Source organism: Jatropha curcas, chromosome 7, assembly GCF_041381405.1.
Source record: "Jatropha curcas cultivar XTBG-Jc1 chromosome 7, XTBG_Jcur_1.0, whole genome shotgun sequence".
Classification (NCBI taxonomy): Eukaryota; Viridiplantae; Streptophyta; class Magnoliopsida; order Malpighiales; family Euphorbiaceae; genus Jatropha; species Jatropha curcas.
In genome coordinates this window covers 30,224,500-30,250,163 of record NC_143157.1, presented here as the reverse complement: position 1 = coordinate 30,250,163, position 25,664 = coordinate 30,224,500, and the positions used below count along the sequence as shown (strand labels likewise).

General features: G+C 37.8%; 7 protein-coding genes across 9 annotated transcripts; 5 read left to right on the top strand and 2 right to left on the bottom strand.

Annotated features, from left to right (window-relative positions):
- The first annotated feature begins 1,781 nt into the window (after window positions 1–1,781).
- LOC105643632 (CBL-interacting serine/threonine-protein kinase 1) lies at window positions 1,782–5,937 on the top strand. 3 transcript variants are annotated; one of them, XM_037638836.2, is made up of 12 exons: window positions 1,782–2,233; window positions 2,386–2,448; window positions 3,615–3,686; window positions 3,802–3,909; window positions 4,015–4,095; window positions 4,179–4,358; window positions 4,431–4,664; window positions 4,758–4,862; window positions 4,970–5,086; window positions 5,215–5,277; window positions 5,369–5,443; window positions 5,539–5,937. In XM_037638836.2, exons 1-12 carry the CDS (start codon window positions 2,060–2,062, stop codon window positions 5,608–5,610), a joined length of 1,344 nt encoding a protein of 447 aa, XP_037494764.1. In that variant the 5' UTR covers window positions 1,782–2,059; the 3' UTR covers window positions 5,611–5,937. The 3 variants fall into 3 exon arrangements, with proteins under 3 accessions (XP_037494764.1, XP_012084204.1, XP_037494767.1); XM_012228814.4 differs by having other exon boundaries at window positions 1,784–2,233; window positions 4,452–4,664; XM_037638839.2 differs by lacking the exons at window positions 1,782–2,233; window positions 2,386–2,448 and adding an exon at window positions 2,484–3,313.
- A 929-nt stretch (window positions 5,938–6,866) lies between these two features.
- Window positions 6,867–10,148, bottom strand: CRSH (Ca2+-activated RelA/spot-like protein). The gene is made up of 4 exons (XM_012228812.4): window positions 9,681–10,148; window positions 8,189–9,121; window positions 7,474–7,752; window positions 6,867–7,192 (listed from the first exon to the last, which is right to left on the bottom strand). The coding sequence occupies exons 1-4, from the start codon at window positions 10,050–10,052 to the stop codon at window positions 7,058–7,060; spliced, it is 1,719 nt and encodes a 572-aa protein (XP_012084202.1). The 5' UTR covers window positions 10,053–10,148; the 3' UTR covers window positions 6,867–7,057.
- A 291-nt stretch (window positions 10,149–10,439) lies between these two features.
- Window positions 10,440–14,084, top strand: RPL3P (ribosomal protein L3 plastid). The gene is made up of 5 exons (XM_012228810.3): window positions 10,440–10,940; window positions 11,083–11,292; window positions 11,855–11,959; window positions 12,956–13,069; window positions 13,483–14,084. Exons 1-5 carry the CDS (start codon window positions 10,587–10,589, stop codon window positions 13,645–13,647), a joined length of 948 nt encoding a protein of 315 aa, XP_012084200.1. The 5' UTR covers window positions 10,440–10,586; the 3' UTR covers window positions 13,648–14,084.
- Window positions 14,085–14,346: 262 nt separating this feature from the next.
- LOC105643628 (uncharacterized) lies at window positions 14,347–15,704 on the top strand. The gene has a single exon (XM_012228809.4). It carries the CDS (start codon window positions 14,668–14,670, stop codon window positions 15,364–15,366), a length of 699 nt encoding a protein of 232 aa, XP_012084199.1. The 5' UTR covers window positions 14,347–14,667; the 3' UTR covers window positions 15,367–15,704.
- On the bottom strand, window positions 15,551–18,040 carry LOC105643692 (putative pectinesterase/pectinesterase inhibitor 21). Its single transcript, XM_012228879.4, has 2 exons — window positions 17,026–18,040; window positions 15,551–16,950 (listed from the first exon to the last, which is right to left on the bottom strand). The coding sequence occupies exons 1-2, from the start codon at window positions 18,029–18,031 to the stop codon at window positions 16,250–16,252; spliced, it is 1,707 nt and encodes a 568-aa protein (XP_012084269.1). The 5' UTR covers window positions 18,032–18,040; the 3' UTR covers window positions 15,551–16,249.
- Window positions 18,041–18,171: 131 nt separating this feature from the next.
- On the top strand, window positions 18,172–20,943 carry LOC105643627 (pentatricopeptide repeat-containing protein At5g66520). Its single transcript, XM_012228808.4, has one exon. The coding sequence runs from the start codon at window positions 18,390–18,392 to the stop codon at window positions 20,292–20,294; it is 1,905 nt and encodes a 634-aa protein (XP_012084198.1). The 5' UTR covers window positions 18,172–18,389; the 3' UTR covers window positions 20,295–20,943.
- A 302-nt stretch (window positions 20,944–21,245) lies between these two features.
- On the top strand, window positions 21,246–25,498 carry LOC105643626 (hAT dimerization domain-containing protein). The gene is made up of 7 exons (XM_012228807.4): window positions 21,246–21,545; window positions 21,915–23,259; window positions 23,368–24,051; window positions 24,145–24,228; window positions 24,315–24,390; window positions 24,503–24,819; window positions 25,172–25,498. The coding sequence occupies exons 2-7, from the start codon at window positions 21,928–21,930 to the stop codon at window positions 25,400–25,402; spliced, it is 2,724 nt and encodes a 907-aa protein (XP_012084197.1). The 5' UTR covers window positions 21,246–21,545; window positions 21,915–21,927; the 3' UTR covers window positions 25,403–25,498.
- Window positions 25,499–25,664: the final 166 nt, after the last annotated feature.

The following is a 25,664-nucleotide window of genomic DNA, read 5'->3' as shown; positions in this document are numbered from 1 at the left end:
TGAACATTATTTAAGAGATTCAAGGTTCATCTCACTGGTGGTTGATAGAAAATTTAATATTTTTAAATATTTGTTATTGTAAATTTAACAAAATAAATTATTTTTTATTTTTATTCTGTAATAACAAATGCTCTATTCAATAAATATTTTCTCTCTTTTAATATCATAAATTAAGAGTGATATAGTCAACGCTTAATAATTTATTATTTTAGACAATTTGTCTGATCTTTTTAAAGGACGTGAAATATCTAAATATGATAAATATTTAAAAAAGGAAGTGCATCGTTGTTGCTACAAATTCTATAAAAAATTGCACATTTACGTGTAAAGTATTGACGCAATATACACTTGCATAATTTCTAGAGTAATACTTTTCACTTTAACTATTTATCATTTTAACTTTAAAAGCGTTTAATAGTTGTAATTTTATAATTTAAATTTTAATCAAGGTGCTATCAAATTTTTTCTTATTTTATAAAATTTATGTTTCATTTAGCTTTTTCAATAAAAAAAGAATAACATAGTTTTTCACTTAGAACTTTCTATTAAAAATAATTTAAAAACTATGTGAGGATCAAGTTCTGATGACAAATCAAATATCATTTCTTTATTTCTTGAAAAATTCTGATAATACTGTGGTAAGGGATGCCGTGATTTTTCAATGTCTTAATCCCTTGTGAGTGGTGACTCTCGGCTGTGTATTGAGTGAATTATTTGTTCTATGCTAAAAAATTATACTATTTATTTAGCGATGGGCAGCTCACCCTCTTACGTGGCCACAAATGTGGACAGCAACTATTATTATTAATTTCTTAGGTGGCATTATTAAAGGTAGGTCATCTTTTAGACCTGACGATTTTTTTTATTCCCATGAAAAATCCAAACTTTTCGTTAAATATTTTTATTTAAAATATCTAAATGGACATCAACTATTTTTCTTTAGAAGAATTAAAATTCGTTCGTTAACATCTTTTTATGAAATAGAAAAATTACACCGTATAGATGGAATTTTATGAATGATTCCATTTTTTATTATTAATAATGTAAGTTAAACACTTAATTTTATTCTAAAATTATTTTTCAAAACTGATGGATTTTATAAAATTTGAATTATCATATGTGACTAAAAGGATTGGCCATAAATAAACCTAAGAAAATTTTGGAAATAGGAAACTTCAACAGGAAGCCACATGTTCAATCAGTGTAATTATTTATAATTTTTTTTCAAAAGTAATTTCTACTAATTGGTAACGTAATGTTAATTGTCACCAAATATTGTACGACATGGTAACCCCAAGAGCCGTAATATTCAAGCCACGAAATCCGGCTTATTCTGTTAAAATTACTATAGTAATTAAATACAGTAAATAAAATAAATTTTTACTTTTAAATTAATTAGTTAATCTACCAAATATAAAAGTATATAGGTTTAAATCCATTTATAGATTTGAATTTAATTATATATATATATATATATATTTCATCTTTATTTGATTTTTAAAATTCAAACATGATATCTATATATATATTTTTTGATAAAAACATAAAATTATGAGGGTAGGGTCATCTGCTCACCTTCCGTGTAGCCGCAGGCAAGCCAAACCCCAACCGAACCGAACCGGATCTTCGTATGTTACGTTGTTATTACAAAATCATTTGCTTTTTTGTATGAGATATTTCATTTATCGTTAAATAAAAAATAATTATCAAAATAAAAATAAAAAAACATTTTCCATAATGATAATAATAATAATACAATAATACGAGAACACGGATAGAGAACCAGAGAGGGGGAGGGGCTTATAAGAAGGACAGAGAGGATTGGAGCGAAAATCAGAATCAGCAAGTGTATCGTGATCGTCTATTAAACGTTTTTACGGTTGCACAACTTACACAACGTAGCATCACGGCTGCCTTCTCTCTCTCTCTCTCTCTCTCTCTCTCTCTCTCGATTCTCTAGTTTGAATACTAAGCCTCATCTCTATATCCTATAGAAATTCAAATCTGCGTCTTCCCCCCCCCCCGGAGAGGAATTAGGTGTGCGGTCTGTTTGTTCTGAATGGTGACGCACCACCACAAGGGAATGCGACTTGGAAAATACGAACTCGGCCGCACCCTCGGCGAAGGAAATTTTGGAAAGGTTAAATTAGCTAAGAATATTGATTCCGGTCAACCTTTTGCCGTTAAGATCCTCGAGAAGAACAGGATCATTGACCTCAAGATCACCGATCAGGTTTTAATTTCTCTCATTTCTTTCAATTGGAAATTTAATTTAAAATTAAAAACAAATTACACAACACAACAAGGATATGCTTTGCTTCTTTCTTTATTTACAGATTCTTGCTCTTTTTTCTTTATTGACACGAATCCGGAAATAAATTGCAGATAAAGAGAGAGATCGCCACCCTGAAGCTTCTCAAACATCCAAATGTTGTGAGATTACACGAGGTATCCCAATTTCGTAATTAATTTCTTTGAATATCTGTTGCAGTAAATCTGTATACGAATCCGTATTAATTGCGTATTAAGTTCGTTAAAGTATAAATAATAAATACAAATAAAAGTACGAAAAATCTTGCGTAACTTCGAGCACAAACAAACATAACAATGGCTCCAGTAGTTTGAAGTTACGTTAATATAATACTTTTTCTTTTTTCTGAAGCGTTTTCATTTTCTCTTATTTTATTTTTCCGGAGAAGAAAAATCTTAAAATCGAGTGGTACTTGAGCGGCGTGATTGTAGACAAAAAAAAAAATTCTAAAGTCCTAGTCCAGTTGGCAATCTTTTACCCAGAAAAATAAATAAATTCCTGGCCATCAGATCAAGTATGTGTATGTTTCTCGTGTGGATAAGTTTGCCGCGTGGACTGGAATGGTTTTGTGGCATGTGCACGGGGGCGGGGGGAGGTCGTTGTCAGGGCAAACGGGGTCCTCTTGATGATGTGGTTGGTGTTGTTCGCTCAGAAAAGCTCCCCCAATAATTGATCGGATGAGGCCAAAGAAAATTAGAGATAGTAAAACATAATTGAACCTCACAGTGGGCCCACTCTCGCCATCGGTTCATATTACATTTGCGGTATCATTATCACTTTTGTTATGCCGCGGGCCTCCTGCGCCCACTTGCCCTTTACCTATGCAGGGTCTGTGTGTGCACATTTGCCTAGTTGGAACTAAACAATTGAGGTCGTTCCCAAGCCCTCTTGGTCTTGGTGTTATTTGGACAGTACTGTTCTATGCAACATTTCAGTCCTTCATACATCACATTTCTTTGCCCTGGAATAAGGCGACCAAAATATTTAAATCAATTGGATAAGGTTTTATTTTTTTTCTCTTCTTTGAATGTAGTTAATAGTAAAAAGAATTGATGGACTTTGATCATCTCTAACTAATTAATCATTCTTGCATGAAAATCTTAGATTAAATATCATGGTGAAGTTCCTACTCTTCTTACGGTAACTGATGGAACTACACTTCTGTCATTTTTTTCCTCCCTTTGACATTGCTGCTTAGCATTTTCTCTTTTGGTGCTTCTTGTGCTCACAAATATTCAATTATGCTAACATTTTGTGGTGAAACAACATAATTCTTTGTTAATTGTTCTTGGAAAATATGCAGGTCTTGGCAAGCAAATCAAAGATTTACATGGTCCTAGAATATGTAAATGGAGGGGAATTGTTTGACAGAATAGTGAGAATCTTTACTCCCAACTAATTTCTCACGAATTCAATCCAATTAAATAGGAAAAAAAAAATCTTCAAGCTGATTACTTTCAAGCTATTGATAGTCTGCCTTTATCCTACAGGCATCCAAGGGGAAGCTTCCAGAAGCTCAGGGCAGGAAGCTCTTTCAGCAGTTGATTGATGGTGTCAGTTACTGTCACAACAAAGGTGTTTTCCATAGGGATCTCAAGGTTGATATTTGCACATTTAATTATATATATTAAGCAAAATTGTAGTTTTCTTTAATCAATGCTTTTTTGTTGTTCTAATCAAAGTATTTCGTTTTCAACATGCAGCTAGAGAACGTTCTTGTTGATTCAAAAGGAAATATAAAGATATCTGATTTTGGACTCAGTGCTTTACCCAAGCATTTTAGGGTATGCTTCCTTGCTAAACTAGACTGTGAAAATATTTCCTTTCTGGGAGCTGATTCCTTTTACAAAATTCTTTTAAACATCAGGATGATGGGTTACTGCATACAACCTGTGGAAGTCCGAACTATGTTGCACCTGAGATTCTCTCAAATAGAGGTTATAATGGTGCCACATCAGACATATGGTCATGTGGTGTTATTTTGTATGTAATTCTCACAGGATATCTCCCTTTTGATGATAGGAACCTTGCAGTTCTATATCAAAAGGTATTGAGAGTTATTCGTTTGTCCTTTTTCCTTTGAATTTTGATGCGGGTTTGTGATTTCCATTTTGAGAAGTTTTCATGCTTGATTTTTCAGATTTTTAAAGGGGATGCTCAGATACCTAAATGGCTATCACCAGGTGCCCAAAACATGATAAGGAGGATACTTGATCCAAATCCAGTTACCAGAATTACAGTGGCAGATATCAAAGCTAATGAATGGTTTAAGCAGGACTATAGTCCTGCAGATCCTGCAGAAGAAGAAGAAGACACGCATATTGACAATGAAGCCTTCTCAATTGATGAAGTGGTAAGAAATTTGAAATCTTCATTTTGATCTACCCCTTCTTTGGGAATTTAGTGCTTTGTTGCTCTAACTAGAAGGACCGTTCATTGGGTGTAGCCATTGGAAAGGGAGAGGACTCCAGGATCACCTACACTCATTAATGCCTTTCAGTTGATTGGGATGTCCTCATGTCTAGATCTATCGGGTTTCTTTGAGCAAGAGGTACCCAAATATAGAGCAGTGGCTATTACCTCCCATAATTTTCCCTCTATTGCTGTTTTACATGTTGGTCAGAATACCTAAATGTGTACTCGTTTGGATCAATTTAGGATGTTTCTGAGAGGAAGATCAGATTTACATCCAATCATTCTTTGAAGGATTTGCATGAAAAGATTGAGGATATTGTGACAGAGATGGGGTTTCGGATCCAAAAGAAAAATGGAAGGGTTAGTAGTTTCGTTGATTATGACAATGGCAACTTTCATTCTTTGTCATAGATATAAATGTTAACAATGAGTCATGCAAGTCATGTACTGGCCAGATGTTGACAGAAATTTTAATGATCATTTTTCAGTTGAAAGTGGTGCAAGAGAACAAAGAGCACAGAAGCTTGGGTAGTCTTTCTGTTGCTGCAGAGGTGAAACTCCAAACTACTTTACAAAAATGTTAATAGCATTTTCGTAGATGCATAGCAAGATGTTGATATGATATGATTTCAATTTTATCAGGTATTCGAAATAAGCCCATCATTGTATGTAGTTGAATTACGAAAATCATATGGAGATTCTTCAGTTTACAGACAGGTATCCTCTTTCTCTATCCCTGTACTACCTACCCATTTTATAATGTTTGATCTCTGTCCCTGTCTTTCTAACATTCTGCTGATATTTGAAAACAGTTATGTAAAAAGCTATCAAGTGATTTAGGCGTCCCATCAAATGATATTGGACTGTTGACGACAGAAGTGTGAATAGTGAATCCTGGAGATTTGCTAGATAAGTGAGGCAGCAACTGAGGATCTGTATCTCAACCTTGTTTATTTATTGCAAATTCCTAATTCCTAAAGTAATTTATCTATTTACGTGGCAGTATTATATTCAACGAGCTTATAGTAATTCAATATGTGAACTAGTCCAAATGCCCAATAAGAAGATTATATGTGCTCAAAGCTTCCTTGTTCTTGATATCTTGGTAGATATAGCTTCTTCTTTCTTTTTATATTTTTTTTACCCCCCTGTAAAATTCTTCCATTAATGAAGGCAGAATAATAGTAGTAAGATTTTATGGCTTCTAAGAATCATTTTTTCACAAATTTGACATAAAAAGGACGAGGGTTAAAGGAGTACTATATTATTGATACATTTTAACTCAAAATCCTGAAAACTTAGAATTGAAAATTACATCCAAAAGTACGCTTCATCAACCTTAATAAATGTATCAATCAGAAAGGTAATTACGTTGGCAAAATTTGAAGCTCTAAATATTAAATGACGCTGCATCTTCAGGCAATCCCAAATTCCCAACAAAAAGCAAAAAAACAATCGATCCGTCCCTGGTCGGTAATAGCAGCAGACTCGAGAGATGGAGCAAAGGCCGCCAAAAGAATGATGTGAAGAAAATAACCCAAAAACATCACTAAAAGTCTAAAAGTAGCCTATGTAAAGCGCCACCACGGTCTTATCAATACGGCCGCCGAGCTTTGTGTCCTTTGTGGTGCTGAGGTAGCCGTGCACAGCTTATCCCCCTCCATCAAAACCTTAATTTGCCTTTGGCCACTCCTTAAGAGGACATGGATTTCACGATTAATGTGGCTTCTGCGACGAACCTTACGATTAATGTTCTTGCAGGGTTCAGAGATGATAAGGTTAACAATTCACCATCTAGATTCTTGGCTTTCAATGCTCTTTTGGAGGATGATCATCCTCCTGCTAGTAGTGGAGTAATTTAACAAGTACATAAACTTGGTAAGTCTCAAATTTCTCTTTGAATCCAAAAGAAAAAATGACAAACTGAATAAATTTCTTATGCAAATTTGCTCATCATCTAATTTGCTGGTGACTTCCTATTTATATTTAGCGCCAAAACCAAGTCAAATACTTGCATACTAATTCATGACCTATTGTCTGTAGAAATATGATGCTTTGTCCCAGTACAAGGCTAATCTGCTAGGGTTTCTTCAGGATACAACTAACATAATAGTGGGATATGACTTTGCACTACGTACAATCATCAAACAACATGATCAGGATGTACATATTAAATTCTGACGGAAAAAATAACACTTGACTACCCAGTTCAGAAACATTAGAAGTGTAATGATGCATGAAAATTGCAGTGTTATATACAACTGAAGATTTGAAATTTTTTTGTGCAGAAAAGGGTATCTGTACATGAACGTTTTGTGCCGTCAATAGCTCCTAACTTGCAAGTCTGTTGCCAAGCCCTTTGCCATAAACCTGAATCAAGCCACTTTCGTCAGCCATTTTAAGTTTCTCATTCAACAAGGTCTTGTAATTATCATCTCTGTCCTCTAAAGCTCGCATGAATTCAACCTGTAGAAGCAATATAAACATATAAAAGTTGAAAAAGGGCAAAATAAGATAGAATAGACCAACTGCATTTCCGCATTCTAACCGTAAAAGTGGTTTTTATATTTAATAATCATGTGAGCAAGCAAGTTCACAACCCACTTCGATGGTTGTGAACTTGTGATAGTATAAATCACACAATAGACACAATAAAGACTGTGAAATTACTATCTCATAATGAATTTGAAATCAGAGATATTTCAACTTCATATTTGAATATCAAGAAACATATATCAACCCTTTACCTGCTTCTGAAATGTATTGAATTCATCAGAGCTCAGAGAACCATCGCTGTTTGAATCAAGAAGCTGCATCATCTCCCTTGCATCTTCCCCAGGGGCACCTAGCTCTTCCATCACCTCCATGAGTTCCTCAATGCTAATTTGGCCGTCACCATTCTTGTCCAAAAGACGAAATACTCGATCTCTCTGGTCAATCTCAATACCTTTAGCAGATGGAAGATCTCTAAGACGCAATGCTGCAAGTTCAGCAGCTGCCATCATTATAGCCTTGAGCCGCTTTGCCTGAATCATAAGTCAATCAGATTCTAGAAAATATGCCTAATGTTAAAATGTTTTAAATCGTCTAATATCCGGGAATAAGGTTAATGCACTTGAAAATTTTATCATGGTGTACAATTCAGCATTCACTTTTCTACTGAACCAAAACTAAGCCTGCCTCTCTTCCAGTGCCTCCTCTTTTCCATTCCAACATCGTAATGAACATTGAAATGGAATGGTTCATGAATAAACCGTCCTATTTCATGATTCTAAAAAAAGAAAACAGATAAATGAAAAAAAAAAAAAAAAAAAACTCTTAGTGTGTTTGAGGCTTGTTCATATGATTTTAGGAGACTCTCAGAGTTTAATATTACACTTTCGAATAGTCCTTTTTTTTTTTGTGGTCTATTAAAACTTGTCACAATAATGATCTTTCAACCATGCAATTAAAAGTACTAACCCCTTCTGGATCAGTAAGACCACCCTTGTACAGTGAATGGGATGCTGTTCCATCAACTGCAAGCATGTCCATCTCTGTAGTCCTTATTTGGATTTCCATTAGTGGTCTAGTCTTGCCATTGTCACTTATATCAACTGCCATATGTAAACTCCTATATCCATTAGCTTTGGGACTGGCAATGTAGTCTTTCCTTCTGTGTGGCATTTCTTTCCACAAAGTTTGGATAATTTCACAAGTCCGATAGCATGCTTTTTCACCTACTTCTGACGTATCTTCACCAAACTTGGGCTTTAATATGACTCGCAAACCTAGGACATCATTTACTTCCTCTGGTTTCCGACCATCTTTCAAGATCTTCTTCATTGTGCTAAAGCGGCTTTTATAGCGGCCTTTAACTGAGATATCCTCCACCATGTCGGCTAAGATAGGATCAGCTCTAAGGGATTGATGCAGCTTTTCCGTGTATATATCTATTAGAGGCTTACTTCCAGTCTCATGGCTGCGTAACCATGTATCCAAATACAGGTAGGAATATGGGAAGAGGTAACGGAAAGAGAGATCCTCTAGTTCCATTGACAGGTAGTTAGTTCCCACAGCATGAGCCAAAGGGGCATGTATCTTCATAATCTGAAGAGACAAAATCTGTTGTTGATACCTAGGCAAGTAATCTAAATGTCTCATCATATCAAGCTTGAGAGCCAAGTCCAAAATCAAGGCCCGGATATCATAGTAGGTAAGGCAGAATTTTCTTATAGCAGCAGCACCATCATCATCCAAAACTTCAATTCTTGAAGGAATGTTCTTCACACGCAAACTTTCATGCAGTAGATGAGCAGTACCAATCCCTATGTGATCTCTGACTTCGTGCATGCATATTGCACCAGCCTCAAAGACCTGCATTAGTATACTAGCGGAAATAACTTCTGCGTCCATCTGCAAATTTATATTTTGTTGGCAATAAAAGTTTTAGTTAGCTATTGCCTATAATGATAATAGAAACTGGCAGGTAAAAGCTGGCAAGGTTACATCAAGCTAAAAGGACAATTGAAATGAAATGACAACCAAAAGATAATTTGCAGAGGATGGATTGAAGGTAAGATAGATTTGAGTTTAACTGGCATAGGACCTTCGATCGACCATAGGGCGTATTCTAAGAATTTGAAGCGTAACGTAAAAAGCTCCGCATGCATCAAACAAGTCCAATTCGACAGTTGGATTCAATTCCTCACATCTGCATAGTGCTTACCATTTCTTTCATTTAAGCGAATAGAAAAGAACAAAATTCTCAATTTAAATGCTGAAACTTTTTGTAACCTCAATTAATTAATGTGAAAAAGGAAGATGATCAAAGTTCCGAAATTAACATAATTCTAAATTCCTAATTGTTTGCGGACACTTGATATAGTAGAAAATAAGTTAAAAGGATAAGTCGTCGTTAGAGCGCTTCCAGTAAGAATTACAATTAGGAGACAGAGGACACAGAGACAAGTACCTGAAGATCCGCCAGTACCAGAGCCACAGACAAGGCCTTGGAGAAAGGAGAGCGGCCATCAGGAGCCATAGGTAAGTTCTGAAGTATGGGGATGGACAGCTTCAAGGCCTTGAAAAGTATTCGCGAAGAACTTGTCGACAGCACATTCATCCTCTCCGTCAGCTCGTTGAACGCGCCCACCAGCTCCATCACCATCTTCCCCCCCGCCTGCTCTAGCGCCCCTGTCGCCCTTGCTGAAACGTTTATCCATCTCTGTCTCCGCTTCCAGCTTCGTGTATTTAGATTCAGCGCCCACAAGCTTATAATGTGATGTTGTAGGCTTCGAACCCTCTTAATCGGAAAGGGCAAGTGTGGAGGAGGAGAGAGCTCCATTAACGAGCCGGAGATATAGAGTTACTGCTTTACTGAAGTCTGAGCAGGCAACCCAACAAGAATACTTCGGCGATAACGGCCCTTTCACGTGTCTTGTTTTGGCTGGTCTAAATATTTTCCTTTTTTCTTTTTGTGTCTTCATGATCGCAGGAAGTTTTCTATTACAAGAAACGGTGTCGTTTTCTTCAGCAACTTTTCCCCGCTCCTCGTTTCTTTTAACGGCAAAAGCCTCTAAATATGGACGGAAGGACTGTATAGTCTAATAGATACATATTGTGGGAATGATTTAGATATTTAATCAAAATATTTGATTATTTAATTAATTTGGTGAAACTTCAGGGACGACATAATAATTTTCCCTTTTTTTTTAGACAGCCTAAAACCCTACACCAAATCCCTCTGCTGTTCCTTCAGCCTTCGGGTTCCAAAGATGCTGTCTGCAATTTCTCGTCCCTCTTTCCTTTATTAACACAAAAGTTCGATTTCATATTCCGTCGCAGTGCAATCTCCTCAATATACATCTTTAGCTAAGCCATGTCGGCCCAATCGAGAGGCCTTGTTTCTCGTTTCCACCATCTTCTTTCGCTCAGTACTAAAACAACATCGCCATCAGCAGCATCATCCCTGTACTACTTCGTTAGGAGGTTTAGCACCGATTCTCTACTCGATGGTTACGAGATCCAAAACCGAGAGTCTCGGATCATTGAGCCAAAGCCCGGCATCATGACCCCTAATTCTAAGCGAACTGGTTTGATTGCTCTCAAGTGTGGAATGTCTGCTCTTTGGGATAAATGGGGCGAAAGGATTCCCATCACTGTCCTTTGGGTTGACGATAACATCGTTACTCAGGTCAAGACTGTTGAGAAGGAAGGCCATTTTGCCTTACAGGTACAGCTACCTACTATATATCTTTATTCCATATCAAACACATTGCTCTAAATTTCGCATTTGTAAAAGTTTTTTATCTTCTTCTGGTTCACCAAAATGGAGGGTTAAGTTCATGGATATGCGTTTGATATTACTTGTTCAGATTGGTTATGGGCAGAAGAAGGCTAAACATTTGACGAAGCCTGAAGTGGGTCATTTTAGAGCTCAAGATGTTCCATTGAAACGGAAGCTGAAAGAATTTCCTGTCACAGAAGATGCGCTTCTCCCTGTTGGTACTTCCATTGGCGTTCGTCATTTCGTTCCCGGTCAATTCGTTGATGTCACGGGAATCACCAGAGGAAAAGGATTTCAGGTTACATATTTTCTTCTTTATTGTTCATGTCACTGTCTAACTATTTCCTTCAACTTCCCTTTGTTCCGCTTGTTCAACTTAAGATACTTAATTTAGCTCGTGGTTTATTGGGTTCTTCGAACGCATCACTGGTGTGATGGAGTCACATTTTATTAATGTATATTAAATCTTTAATTTTGATGCTTAGGTAGTTCCATTTGCAATACCCATTATGAAGAAAAAAGAAAGGGATAGTCTTTGTGAAATTTGTGATGTCAAAACAGGATAGTTAGCCATTTTCTGGATGGAGGGTTATAGAGGGGAAAGGTATGGTAAGGTAAAATAAAGTTGGGTTTTTGAGTTGTTTGGGAGGAGGGTTATTTTAAAGGAAGGGTTTTTTGAGGTTATTTGGAGGGTTCGAAAACCCCAAAACACTCCCATTCAGGGTCTTCCTGAAATTTGAAAGATTGGTGAGTTCCTGAAACACTGTTGTTCAAAATCCCCAACAATCCTCTAAGATAAGAGAATGTCAAGATTTATCATATTGCTTTTTACATGTCTTGTTGTTTTATTCTCTGTTCAGGGTGTTATGAAAAGACATGGATTTAAAGGAATGCCTGCAAGTCATGGTGCATCACTATCACATCGAAGTCTTGGCTCTACTGGTCAGAGGGATGCACCTGGTAAGGTGTGTATCTCTTAGATTGTTGAAACACAGATTTCGATCTGGTTCTTAAATCATATACTTCCTGAATTACAAATCTTGCATGCTGATTCTTTCTGAAATGATGATTAACATTTCAGAATGTAATCTTTTTATGTCTTAGTGAGATTAATGCGATATATTGATTAATTTTGCAACTTATAGATCATATACATGAGGAATAAATAGTATGGAAAATATGCTCTATGCATTCTCTTAAGTCTCAACTTTCAGTTTTTGCTCTCATGAAGCTTCTGCAGTAGTCTTGGTTTAATTATGAACTTTTGCATGTTATGCCTATACCAATAACCATTCCTCTTACACATGTACATCATTGTATCAATGTTCTTATGCATGTCTTACAAATACTGAATATTCTTATGGACTATCATCTGAAGATTGTGAGGAACTGAGTCAACTCTTGAATGGAATGGAATAAGTAGTAGTTGAGTGGAAATGGTCACTTGGCAGACTCAAAAAGCGCAGAATAGTTTCCTTCTCAAAGATGCTAGAATTAAAGCTTCATTCTGATACTTCAATGGATGACTTCTTTTCTTCTCCTTTTGATGAATCACACTGCAAAGTGTAATTCAGGGATTTGGTTGAAACTTTATAGCACTTATTTTTTCCACTATTTAACCATTGAAAGACCATTGTATTTACATTTTCCCCTAGAGGGCTATTAGGTAATGATGGAGGATGGCTCTATCCACATGACCTTACTGTACTAAGCTAATCATAAATCTTGATCTAGTTGTCTGCTACTTGAACTCTCCCTCCTTTCAATCTTATCCAAAGCCATTTTCTTGGGTTGTAATAATCAATGCATACCACTAATTTATTTTTCCTAGACTATTCTTTTTTAATTTGTTGAAGGCATATTCTCTGATTTTGGATTTCATTGATTGCATTGCTATAGATTTATCTTTGTTTAACTGCCCTTGGTTTGCAATGGTGAGAATTGTGTTTGCTTTCTGGCAGGTATTTAAAGGCAAAAAGATGCCTGGTCGCATGGGTGCGGAGCAGAGAACAGTTAAAAATGTATGGGTCTACAAAATAGATCCAGCAAGGAATTTGATGTGGGTGAGAGGCCAGGTGTGGTTTTCTTACCAAATTTAACTTCATGTATAGATGCTTAAGAAAATTAATGGAATGGGGGTGGCAATCCATGTAAAATGTTTTACAAATTTACCAAATCTATATAAGAAAATTAATTGAGCATGTCTTACAAATTTACCAAATTTATCTTTTTTTTTCTTTGATGGGTTGGGAAATATTACGAAATTCATTCCGAGTGGCTGGAAACTTTTGTTCTTGATTACTCTGATAACATGTTTTGTTTGTTTTGTTCTGCACATTTTATCTCAAGCTCAACAATATTGTGCAATGCATTTACATTAAAGGAGAAACAGAGAATGATGAGTGTTTTTCCCCACCCACTGTGACACTTCCCTGTTGTTATATTTTTCTTGAATTATAATTTTGATGGAGGTTTCAATTGTTTATAGGTTCCTGGTGCCGAAGGAAACTTTGTATTTATAAAAGATGCTGTTTACAAGAAACCTGATGTTTCTATGCTTCCATTCCCTACTTACTTTGCGGCAGAAGATGAAACTTCAGAACCTCTGGTTGCTGAGCTTGGAGAAATAGATCCATTTATGGCTGCAGATTAATTGGCAATAGAGGTCGGTTTGGGCTTAATCGCCTTGCAGTCAGTACTTTTTACATCAAATACACAGGTAGCATTAGAGGATTGTATTCTGGGCAATTTGCTGAGGCTGTTAATCCAGTTATTTTTTTGTTGGAGGACTGCAGCTGCAGGGCACATAATTTTGTTATTTCCATTGGAAATCTGGAAATCGAAAATGGCCGGGCCAACCATGATTGGATATCAGCACAGTGTTTCAAATAAATAGGAATTTCTAGAATGTTGGCTAGTGGCGATTGTAAAATTGTTGCGCTTGAAATTGAATTTCCTGGTATTCTCATGCTCAATTAGGCTGTTTTAAGCTACTAGTTTTGGAATCACAAGTTAAATATTGTGCAATGCATTGTTTGTCAGACTGCTATTGAAATTGAACTTCACTACAAGTGGCGCGTTGCCCAGAAATATTTCCATGACAAAAATAATGCATTTTAGAAGAAAAAGTTTTTGCCTTTTTTTTTTTTTTTTTTTTTAATTTTTTCTATTCTATGCTAGTGTTTTGTTAGTGTTGTTATCTTCTGCTTCAGATGTTCATCCTATCACTGGAAGAACTTAATTTATAAACAGAAGGAAAATAGAAAAAAAAGAAAATAATAATGGCAAACCGTTGGTTAAATTAAAAAGCGTAAATAATATTATTAATATATATGATAATAAGATAAGTGAAATTTCTGGTGGGAGCCCTTTTACGTGTCGACCATTCCAATTAAGAATCTCTAACGGCAAAAGGAAATTTCGCAGTTCGTCGTCTCGTCGTGTTTGTTCGCTCAACCCCATACCATCCCATCTGTTCTTCTTCTTTTTTATTTTGATTATATTTATTTTTTTTGTGCCAAACCTCAAAGTAAGAAAAATCGAGTAAATTCTTCGACTCGCCAGTTACTTTCGGCCCTAACCTCTGCGTCTCTGTTTCTAGCTATAGCTAGGGTTACCGTTGGGAGATCAATAACCCCATGCAACTCCAACCTTATCATCGTTAATTTACATAATGGACCAGTCGGAATGCGGTGGATGCGGTGGAGTGAGGCGGTGGGTCCTCCACAACGTCCGCCACAGAGCCGCTTACCGTCGACTCTGCACCAATTGCATCCTTAAGAGTCACCAGGGTCTCTTCTGCCCCTTCTGCTTCGAAGTGTACGACGAGTCTCTTCCTCCTCATGAGCGCCTCATGTGCCTCAAATGCCCTTCCATCTCTCACCTCTCATGCGTTCCCTGGTCCCATCCCCATTCCCCTCCTTCCTTCCTCTGCCCAGCTTGCTCCACCCCTAATTTCTCCTTCTTTAACCTCGACTCTAATAATGCCACTAATAGTGGCACGCCTATTGATAAGGACTCTGCCAGAGCACTCTTGGCTGGCGCCAGAATTGCCGCAGTCTCCATGGCCAAAGCTGCAACGGTGGCTAGGGTTGAAGCCGAGAGGAGGGTGAAAGAAGCTGCATTGGCGAAGAAGAGAGCAAGAGAAGCTTTAGAAAGACTTGCCTACTTGGCTGCCAAAGAGAAAGAGATGAAGGAGAAGGACAGAGATTCCAAAGTAGCTACCGGAACAGGCATCAAAGTCAGTAACAATAACAACAAGCGAATCTTAGCAGATGGAATTGTAAGAGGAGACAAGGGCAGTAATGGACTGCACTCGGTTTCTCTTGTTGTTAATGTTAGTGGCAATGCAGGACAGTTGAAACGCCAGTAACAGTAGTAATCGACTCAGGCATCCTCTCTGTTATTGAAGCTGATTTCTGGCTATCTTTCTTGTAAAGATGATGATTTTCAGCATAGAACAGGGGATGTCGTGCTTGTAGGTGATGTTTCTGTATTTTTTGTCAAGCTTATTTCTTTCTTGTGATCTGAATTATCTGCTGGACTCTTTGCTTTCATTTTTGTAAAAAAAAAAAAAAAAAAAGGGTTAGTTACCAATTTCTCATTGCAAATGTGTGTTGTGGTGAATTTTTGGATGGTAAAATCCAAAAACATGTAGTAAGTTTATGTTTATAATTATAATTATTCCACACTAATTTCCATTACTAATAATAGCTTCCCATCTAAATCACATCTAACATTAAGATTATTGTCTTTGACACCTCAACTAAAATTTTAAATTACTAGCTCTCCTTTAATGCATAGTAGTAGTCTTTAAAAAAAATTATCCAAACTTTTCTATTTATTGCAATTTTAAATAATATACTGTTTGATCTTAATTTTTTATTTCTTTTTTTCCATCCATCTTTTTAATTTTGCAATAATGCAAACAATTTGGTCTTGACATTGTTAGGCTTTAACAATACAAACCTTTCTGGACAAATTTCTGCATTATTTCCTCAAAAAATTAGTTGAATTGTGATTATCGTCACGGGGCGTAATGATTGTAATGATTTCATAAAGTGAACGCAATACATTTTTCATAAAGAAGGTGCATATGGATTTTGGACATGTTGGGTTATAATTTTGCTTAACATGACAAGGTTGCAATATTGGATTGGACTAATGTAATGGACGGGAAAATTATGCTTTTTGTCTACCTCAACTTGTTTCAGACAGTGGGGAACAAACATGGAAGCAAAGCTTACAACCAGATTTCAATCGTTTTTTAAACCAAGCAAGCAAGGGAAACCAGTAGTACGAAGCCACTGGTTTGCTTGGATAAATCGAGCAGCTCTGAACCGACGAGCCTGTTTTATCTCTGTTAAAACATGGTAACCTTCCCATTCTACTCTGGCACTAGTGTTGGCACCTTCGCCTCTGTTGCTGTACTCAGCAAAATACAAAGTATTCAGGTATAATTTACAAATCCATTCTAGCCACCCTGCTGGTTCGATAAATCCCCCAATTTGGGATTCCATTATTACAGTTCTAGAGTACGGCTTCCGAGGTCTCCCCAAATATGATGGGAACTGTGATGACACTGGAAACAACTTCTGGTCCGGAACGATTCGACAGTTCTGGATAACCAGACCTGTGGATTCATGTTTGTCAGCTCGTTCATGAGCCGTGATTGTGTTTTTCTGACCGGGGTCGGGTTTCCTAACAACGATCAAAGAGTTTTGGACGACGGCAGCTGCGTCACCAAAGATGATATCAATAGTTCCTGAAATCATACAGTTGCGGTAGAACTGGCGATGGGTTTGTTGATACAATGTGTTTCGATACCCATCCATTCTGCAGTTATACAAGGCTGCTCTATCCGACTGGACACGAAGAGCCACCGCCTGGTGCCCTATTGCACCGGCTGTGTTTTGAAATCCCATTGACTTGGCCATAAACCCGTCTCCTATGGCCGCTGTAACATCAAACTCATTATTATTATGCTTACAAATTGAAATTGCCAAAATTCCAAAAGCAAATCAAAACTCACAGAAGGAGGCAGTTCTTATGGTGGGTATTCCATTTTTGTAGCTCTTATTCCCTGTAACTATCGTCCTCCGCGGCCCATCTCCGTACATAAAGACGTTTACTTTATCCTTGGCAATTGTTACATTTTCATTATAAACCCCAGCTTTTACGTAAATGACATATCTTTCTGTAAGGTTCTTTGGGTAGGCGGCAAGGGCAGCTCTGATAGTTTTATACCGGCCGCTGCCATCCTGTGCAACAATGGCATTCGGCTCGACGTTGGCGTTGTTTCGACTAGCCAACAGTTTCCTGTCTCCAATTGACATCCATGTTGGAGAGGCATAGCCGCTATTCATGAGTCGTCGAGAAGTTTGATTTGCATTAACGTTCTGCGGGACGCCGAAAGCGCTTAGGATATCTGAAATACCAGAAACAATGGCTAAGGCATTGCTGGTTAGGTGAGTGGAATTGATAAGGGTCTGTACCATTGGCTTGAAAAGGGGAGTGTTGGCAAAGCCTTCAAGGCACGTGTGGTGGTATGACATGACAGCACTTAACCAGTTTTTAAGCTCAGCCTGGCCGTCTTGAATAGTGTCTACGCTGCTGTTATCTACGGCCGACAAGGAGGCTTGAAGCTCGTCAATGGCATATTGCAACAAATCGTCGCAGTCGTCCAAAGCCATCTTTTGGGTGGAATTTTTGACGTCTTTTCCTATTATATTTGCTGTATTATTCTTGGCCAATGTGACATGGTGGATGGTGTTGTTTATGGCGGCTTTGACGAAATCTAAAGGGGTGGCGCTTTTGTTGCGAGCGGTGGAGCAAATGCTGACAACACAACGATGCTTGTAATCTGTTTGCTTACAGATTGCAGCGACTGTCTTGGAAGTTGTAGAAAGTGCTTTCTCGTCGTCTTCATCAGCTTCTTCATCAAAACCGCCATTGTTTACGCCTGCTAAAAGTCCAATGCATACGCCTACAACCAGGAGAATGGAGATTACTCCCACAACAGCCCTCAACGGATTCATGTTTTTTGTTGGATAAGGTGCTAAAAATTAAAATGAATAAATAAAAAAAGCCTATTCTAAATAAAGACATGACGATATATAATTGAGTTGAGGTGGTGATGGCTGTGAATCTGATCCAACAGTTTCCCCGAAATGAGTTCCCTCTCGTCAATTTGCTCATCAAATTCAAAACTATTGCCTGGCCTGGTTAGTGGTTTCGCAGTAAGAATAAATAGTTGAGGACTTGGTTTGGAAGTCATTCCAAACAAGTCTCAATTTTTATCTTATATTTCGAATTGCATATAAATAGCAAGAGATTAGCATATCATGTGTGGCAGGGAAGCAACCAAACCAAAGTGTACAGTGCTAACAGCTAAACATGACCGCACTGACCCTCCTCCAATTCTGGGCACCGACGACGACACCGGCTTCTAACTCTGCGTCTAATGCTCCCAAAGCCCAATCTTCACCGATTCAAGCCCCCAGCCTCAACAAATGCTCCAACATGGCTGAGCTCAGGCAATTTCATTCTCAGCTCATTCGACTTGGCCTGTCCTCTAATAAACATGTAATCACTCCAGTCATCAAGTTCTGTTCCGTCTCCGACGACGGTGATTTACTTTATGCTACCAAGCTGTTTGACACAATTCCTGAACCAGATGCATTCGTTTATAATATCATTATTAAAGGCTACCTGCAGCACCAGTTACCCAGGAACTCCATTCTTCTCTATTTTCGCATGTTACAGGACTCTGTTATGCCCAATGGCTTCACTTTCCCCTCAGTAATTAGAGCCGCTTGTCTAGATAATAATATTAAACAAGGGAACCAAATTCATGCCCAAGTTTTGAAATTCGGTTTTGGAGCTCATGTCTTTTCTCTAAATAATTTGATTTATATGTATATGAAGTTTCAAGCAGTGGAGGAAGCCAGGAGAATCTTTGATAGAATGCCTGACCAAAACTTCGTCTCCTGGACCAGTTTGATTTCTGGGTATTCTCAGTGGGGATTTGTTGATGAAGCTTTTGAAGTTTTCCAGTCCATGCCTGAAAGGAATTCTGCTTCTTGGAATGCCATGATGGCCGCCTTTGTTCAGAACAACAGGTTCCATGAAGCGTTTGCTTTGTTTAATGGGATAAGAGAAGAGGTGGTGGTCTTGGACAAGTTTGTGGCAGCTAGCATGTTATCGGCTTGTGCAGGACTAGGTGCTTTAGAGCAGGGGAAGTGGATACATACCTACATTGAGAATAATGGAGTTGAGATGGACTCCAAACTTGCAACAGCATTGATTGACATGTATTGCAAATGTGGTAGCCTGGAGAAGGCTTTTGATGTTTTCAACAGCTTGCCTCACAAAGAGATTTCTTCTTGGAATTGCATGATCGGAGGGCTAGCAATGCACGGTCAAGGAGAAGCTGCCATTATGCTATTTGAGGAGATGGAGAGGGCAATGGTAGCTCCTGATAACATTACTTTTGTGAATGTCCTTAGTGCATGTGCTCATTCTGGTTCAGTTGAGGAAGGGCGTTACTACTTTCGTCACATGACTGGAGTTCATGGAATTGAGCCAAGGACAGAGCATTTTGGATGCATGGTTGACTTGCTTGGGAGGGCTGGGATGCTGGAGGAGGCAAGAAAGCTTATTGATGAGATGCCTATGAACCCTGATGCAACTGTACTAGGTGCTCTTCTGGGAGCCTGCAAGAACCACAGAAGCATTGTGGTGGGAGAGGAAATAGGGAAAAGAGTAATTGAACTTGAACCTCACAATAGTGGTCGCTATGTGCTACTGGCTAATTTATATGCCAATGCTGCTAAATGGGAAGATGTTGCAAACGTGAGGAAATTGATGAGTGATAGGGGAGTAAAGAAAATTCCAGGTATTTCCGTGATCCAATTAGAAGGCACTGTAAATGAATTTGTTGCTGGTGGAAGGACTCATCCTCAATCTAAGGAAATATATGCTGAAGTTGATGAGATGCTGGAACGTATAAAATCTTCTGGCTATGTGCCTGACATTAGTGAAGTGCCGCATGACCTTGATGAGGAGGACAAGGAGAACTCCTTGCATTATCACAGCGAGAAACTTGCCATTGCATTTGGATTGTTGAGGACTAAACCAGGGGAAACTCTTCATATCTCAAAAAATTTGCGTACATGTAAGGACTGCCATCAAGCAAGCAAACTCATATCGAAGTTGTTTGATAGAGAAATAATCATCAGAGATAGACATCGGTTTCACCATTTTAAAGGGGGCAAGTGCTCTTGTAAGGATTACTGGTAAGGGTAGGTTGGAATGAGTGATCGATTGTGTTGATTGGAAATGGATAAATGGCCGGCGGTGTAGGTTTTGTGTATCACACAAGGTCTTGGCTGCTGGGTTGAACTTTTGCCATCTAATGCAGTTCCAACTTCTGCAGGAGAAGATAATGTAACTGATCAATGCCAGAGCTTTATGCAGGTCACAGTGAATTATGAATCATAACATAGCCATCGGTCTTAGCATTCGAAGATGTGTACGGAAAGCCTTGACCCTTAAGGAGATTCAGCTCTTATATGAGGAAAGCCTTGACATGGAGATTGAAGCTCTTAGTATTAGTTGTTAATTAGTCCAATGGCCAAGCTGCACTTTTTTCAGAATATGTTCCGAGGATCAACTTTTACTTGAGGAATATAATCTTTCATTCCAAGCATAATAGAGAACACTTCAATTCTTGCTTGGTGAAGGGAAATATTTTTCTTTCTTTTTTTTTAAAAAAAAAAAAAAAAAAAAAGCTGTAATGTTCAGGATCTGCTTGTAACTGTAATTTCTATTCTAGAACTTAAAACTGTTCAATTTTTATTAGCTATAGATAGCCTTTTAAAGCAGCAATGCTGTAGCTAATTCATTCAGAGCAATTAGAAAGTATATGAATGAGTTACTGAGTTAATTATATCAGATTGAGAAGGGATGGGATGGGAGACTCGATGGGCAAACTCGGAATGTGTTGGCGAGTCTAGCTCAATTTATTTATTTTTTTTTTTTTTTTTGGGAAGCAAAAATTTCTTTAATAAATAAAAAGTCTTCCATTACAAGGAAATTAAATTGGAAAAAAAAAAGAAACCAGCGTTGTCGTCTGATTATTAAAGGAAAATGCTACTGGAGCTGGAGGGCATTTTAAAAATTTTCATGATACATTTTGCAGTTTAATAAATAATAATAATAATAATCTTATTATTAAAAAAGGGTTTTAAAAAAGAAAAAGAATAGTTAGATTTGCACTGAGCAGAAAAATTGGGCATCGTCGAGTTGAAGCATATCACTCGCGAGTCGCGATTCCAACACAGCCGATCCCTGATCTCGTTGTTTCACACTCACCGATTTCCTTTCTTTCTCCATTTCCCTCCAGTCTTGCCCTAACAAAGCATCTCCAGTTCCTTTGCAAGAATTCAGAAATCCCAAACGACTGAACCTAGGAAATCAAATGCCAATAATTTCTATAATAGGCGTTGGATTCGATTCTCTGATTCTGAGCTCCAGCCCACGCCTCATCAGGTAACCGCACACACCTCTTTTCTGTTGCTTTCACTGATGATATTTGATATCAAGAGGCACAAATTAAATTCGCTCTTTATTTTTCTGCATTATTGTGATTGATTGTTAGCTATCTTCGTCCTCACAACAAAAGTTTCCAACTTGTTTGTTCAAATTTTACAAGTGAACTGGTAAAGATGTGGATTTATAATCTAGTGCTTTCAATTTAGTCCCTAACCCTAGACTTTTAATTTTTGCACCAAATTCTTACATGGCATTGTTAGGTATAATTGTCAACTACTAGTTTTCTTCTTGTGCCAAACACATGTTTGTGACAAGATAAGAAATTTTTACTAGCATTTTCTCGTGATTATTCTGCTAAAAATGCAGCAAACTTTCCTGAATGGTTGAATCCATGGCTCCGCTCCGCTCCGCTGGAATTGTTGATCCGGGATGGGAGCATGGTGTTGCTCAAGATGATAGGAAGAAGAAGGTCAAATGCAACTATTGTGGAAAGGTAGTTAGCGGTGGGATATATAGGTTAAAGCAACATTTAGCTCGAGTATCTGGAGAAGTCACTTATTGTGATAAGGCTCCAGAGGATGTATATCTTAGAATGAAAGAAAATTTGGAGGGAAGTCGTTCCAATAAGAAAGCTAAACAATCTCAAGATGATGCGCAAGCTTATTTGAATTTCCAATATGAGGATGAAGATGAGCATGTTGCCTTTAAAAGCAAAGGGAAACAAATGATAGGTGATGAGAATTTGGTGGTAAATTTAACGCCAGTTCGGTCACTAGGTTATGTTGACCCTGGGTGGGAACATGGTGTTGCTCAGGACGAGAGGAAGAAAAAGGTCAAGTGTAATTATTGTGAGAAAGTAGTCAGTGGTGGTATTAACCGATTTAAACAACATTTAGCCAGAATTCCAGGTGAGGTAGCTCCTTGTAAAAACGCTCCTGAAGAAGTATATCTTAAAATAAAAGAAAATATGAAATGGCACCGAACTGGCAGGAGACAGAGACAGCCTGATACCAAGGCAATGTCTGCTTTATATAAGCAATCTGATAATGAAGATGAAGATGATGAGCAAGAACAAGATGATCTCCTTCACAAGAGGAAGGAAAGGCTGGTAATTGGTGATAAAAGATTCAGCAACGATTTGAGACTGACTTACAAGGGGATGACTTCTAGTAATGGCTCAGAACAGACATTTAAAAAATCAAGGCTGGACTCTGTTTTTCTCAATACACCAAATAATCTAACACCACCTTCTTGCAAACAGTTAAAGATGAGAACTAGGTCCTGCAGAAAATCTCGTAAGGAAGTTATTTCTGCAATTTGCAAATTTTTTTACCATGCAGGAGTTCCATTACAAGCAGCAAATTCCCTGTACTTCCATAAGATGTTGGAGCTGGTTGGTCAATATGGACAAGGTTTGGTTGGCCCTCAGAGCCATGTCATGTCTGGTCGCTTCCTACAGGAGGAAATCGCAACAATTAAAAACTACCTATTTGAGTATAAGGCATCCTGGGCAATCACTGGGTGTTCTATAATGGCAGATAGTTGGATGGATCTCGAGGGTAGGACGCTGATCAATCTTTTAGTTTCTTGCCCCCACGGTGTGTACTTTGTAGCTTCAGTTGATGCCAGTGATATGCTAGAAGATGCTTTAAGTCTGTTCAAGTTATTGGACAAGGTGGTGGAAGAGATGGGTGAAGAAAATGTTGTGCAGGTAGCAGCCAACTTTGCTCATTCAGATTCTCAAGTAGCTTGTCATTCTTAAATACCAAATCGTCATGGCTAACTTGTATTTCCCTGCTTTCTTCTATCCTGTTGTTAGGTAATCACTGAGAATACTCCCAGTTATAAAGCTGCTGGCAAGATGCTTCAAGAGAAGAGAAGCAGTTTATTCTGGACCCCATGTGCCACCTATTGTATTGATCAAATGCTTGAAGATTTTCTAAAGATAAAATGTGTAGGAGAATGCATGGAGAAAGGCCAAAAGATTACAAAACTCATATACAACTGCATGTGGTTGCTAAATCTTATGAAAGAATTTACCCAGGGGCAGGAACTTCTGAGGCCAGCAGCTACTCAATGTGCTTCTAGCTTTGCAACTTTACAGAGCGTGCTGGAACATAGGACTAGTCTAAGAAGAATGTTTCAGTCCAGTAAATGGGCTTCCTCTCGGCTCTCCAAATCAGATGAGGGAAAAGAGGTAGAAAAGATTGTAGCAAATGCTCCATTTTGGAAGAAGGTACAGTATGTTTGTAAATCAGTAGATCCAGTAATGCAAGTGCTGCAAAAGATTGATAGAGGCGAAAACCCTTCAATGCCATACATATATAATGACATGTTTAGAGCAAAGCTTGCAATCAAAATCATTCATGGAGATGATGCACGTAAATATGGGCCATTCTGGAGTGTGCTGGACAATCACTGGAACTCGTGGTTGCACCATCCTTTATACATGGCTGCTTACTTCTTGAACCCATCATACAGATACCGTTCTGATTTTTTGGCGGTAGGAGTTGTGTTGATGATTCTTTGATTTCAAATTTATTTTTGCATTTTTTTTTTTTTTTTGGATGACTAACTGGTCATACTGTAATTGTAGCATTCAGAGGTGATGCGTGGATTAAATGATTGCATTCGTAGGCTGGAGCCAGATAATGTGAGACAGATTTCTGCATCCAAGCAGGTAAGAACTTTGAGATTGGATTTGATGCCCTTAACTACATTGCCAGATGTTTTCCTTTTCAACCATATTGTATTATAATCTCTCAGATATCTGATTATAATTCTGCAAAAGGCGATTTGGGAACAGAATTGGCAATTAGCACAAGAACGGAGCTTGACCCAGGTGATGCATTAAATTGGCATGTGGGAATTTCTCTCGTCAAGAAACTTAGTCTAAGATCATCGATATGTAATGCTCACATAACATTAAATTTTTGACTGGTTATAAATATCAGCTGCATGGTGGCAACAACATGGGATAAGCTGCTTAGAGCTGCAGCGAATAGCTGTCCGTGTGCTAAGTCAGACTTGCTCCTCTTTTGGGTGTGAACATTCCTGGAGCATATATGATCAGATCCATAGCCAGAGGCAGAATCGCTTTGCTCAGAAAAGGTTGGATGACCTTATGTTTGTTCATTATAACTTGCGACTTAGGGAATGCCAATTAAAGAAAAGGTCCAGCAGCTCAATGTCCCTTGATGGTCTGTTGCTGGAGCGCTTACTAAATGACTGGATTGTAGAAGCAGAGAAGCATTCCTTTCAAGAAGATGAGGTATGTTGTAATCACTCTCTATCTGTACCCATCACAGATTACTATTACTATTCCCAAGAGAAAGAGTTATGGGTCCTACGATGTGTGTGAATAATGAGAATTTGAACTCCTCATTATTTCACTTGAAGCGTGAATGAATATCAGCTGAATTGTCTAAATAGGCGTGATTGTTTAACTTAGTGTATATATAATATATAAATTTATTTGTTGGCAGAGAACCTGAATCTATATGAAGGTTTATCGGTTTAGACTTAAGTTGAAAAATGTTTTTCCAATTTCAAAGTATGCATGTTACATACTAAACAGAGTGGTTGACTTGGACAAATTGTGACATGAATTGCTCTCTTTATAGGAAGTCGTTTACAGTGAAAATGGAGCAACATTTGAAGACAGATGTGAAGATGATTTGATTGATTATAATGAGGGAATTATGGAGGCGCAGAAGGGGACGGGGCCACTTGAGCTAGTGGGTATGGCTGATATTGAACCCTTGGATGTTAATCCTGCTAATGCTGGTGGCACCACTGATGATGACAACGACAATGATGATCATAATTTTTTTGATGATAATTTGAGTGATTAAATTATAAAATTTAGACGGTTAAAATTACTGGAATTGCTGTACAACTCTACTCTTCTCCCTTGATTGTCAATTTATTTTGGGGAAATCAGCTGGAAATTGATTTGAGCCTCTACTATCACTATTTTTTTTTTTTTTTTTTTAAAGTATGAATTTTTTTTTTCACTTTCTTTTTGACTTAAAAATAATAAGAGAAAAAAAGATTTCAATTTTTAGATGAAGAATTCTGATTAAATATGTTTATTTGCACAAAATTATTAATTTA

Bases quoted from the DNA above. Each gene is read 5' to 3' on its own strand.
- LOC105643632 (XM_037638836.2), top strand. From the start codon at position 2,060: ATGGTGACGCACCACCACAAGGGAATGCGACTTGGAAAATACGAACTC. The intron at 2,449-3,614 runs GTATCCCAATTT...GAAAATATGCAG, and splicing joins ATGTTGTGAGATTACACGAG to GTCTTGGCAAGCAAATCAAA. The intron at 4,665-4,757 runs GTAAGAAATTTG...CATTGGGTGTAG, and splicing joins CCTTCTCAATTGATGAAGTG to CCATTGGAAAGGGAGAGGAC.
- CRSH (XM_012228812.4), bottom strand. From the start codon at position 10,052: ATGGAGCTCTCTCCTCCTCCACACTTGCCCTTTCCGATTAAGAGGGTT. The intron at 9,122-9,680 runs GTACTTGTCTCT...ATAAATTTGCAG, and splicing joins TGGTACTGGCGGATCTTCAG to ATGGACGCAGAAGTTATTTC. The intron at 7,193-7,473 runs GTAAAGGGTTGA...TTGCTTCTACAG, and splicing joins TCAATACATTTCAGAAGCAG to GTTGAATTCATGCGAGCTTT.
- RPL3P (XM_012228810.3), top strand. From the start codon at position 10,587: ATGTCGGCCCAATCGAGAGGCCTTGTTTCTCGTTTCCACCATCTTCTT. The intron at 11,293-11,854 runs GTTACATATTTT...TTCTCTGTTCAG, and splicing joins CCAGAGGAAAAGGATTTCAG to GGTGTTATGAAAAGACATGG. The intron at 13,070-13,482 runs GTGTGGTTTTCT...AATTGTTTATAG, and splicing joins TGATGTGGGTGAGAGGCCAG to GTTCCTGGTGCCGAAGGAAA.
- LOC105643628 (XM_012228809.4), top strand. From the start codon at position 14,668: ATGGACCAGTCGGAATGCGGTGGATGCGGTGGAGTGAGGCGGTGGGTC.
- LOC105643692 (XM_012228879.4), bottom strand. From the start codon at position 18,031: ATGAATCCGTTGAGGGCTGTTGTGGGAGTAATCTCCATTCTCCTGGTT. The intron at 16,951-17,025 runs GTGAGTTTTGAT...TTGATGTTACAG, and splicing joins CATAAGAACTGCCTCCTTCT to CGGCCATAGGAGACGGGTTT.
- LOC105643627 (XM_012228808.4), top strand. From the start codon at position 18,390: ATGACCGCACTGACCCTCCTCCAATTCTGGGCACCGACGACGACACCG.
- LOC105643626 (XM_012228807.4), top strand. From the start codon at position 21,928: ATGGTTGAATCCATGGCTCCGCTCCGCTCCGCTGGAATTGTTGATCCG. The intron at 24,052-24,144 runs GTAGGAGTTGTG...CTGTAATTGTAG, and splicing joins ACCGTTCTGATTTTTTGGCG to CATTCAGAGGTGATGCGTGG. The intron at 24,229-24,314 runs GTAAGAACTTTG...ATAATCTCTCAG, and splicing joins AGATTTCTGCATCCAAGCAG to ATATCTGATTATAATTCTGC.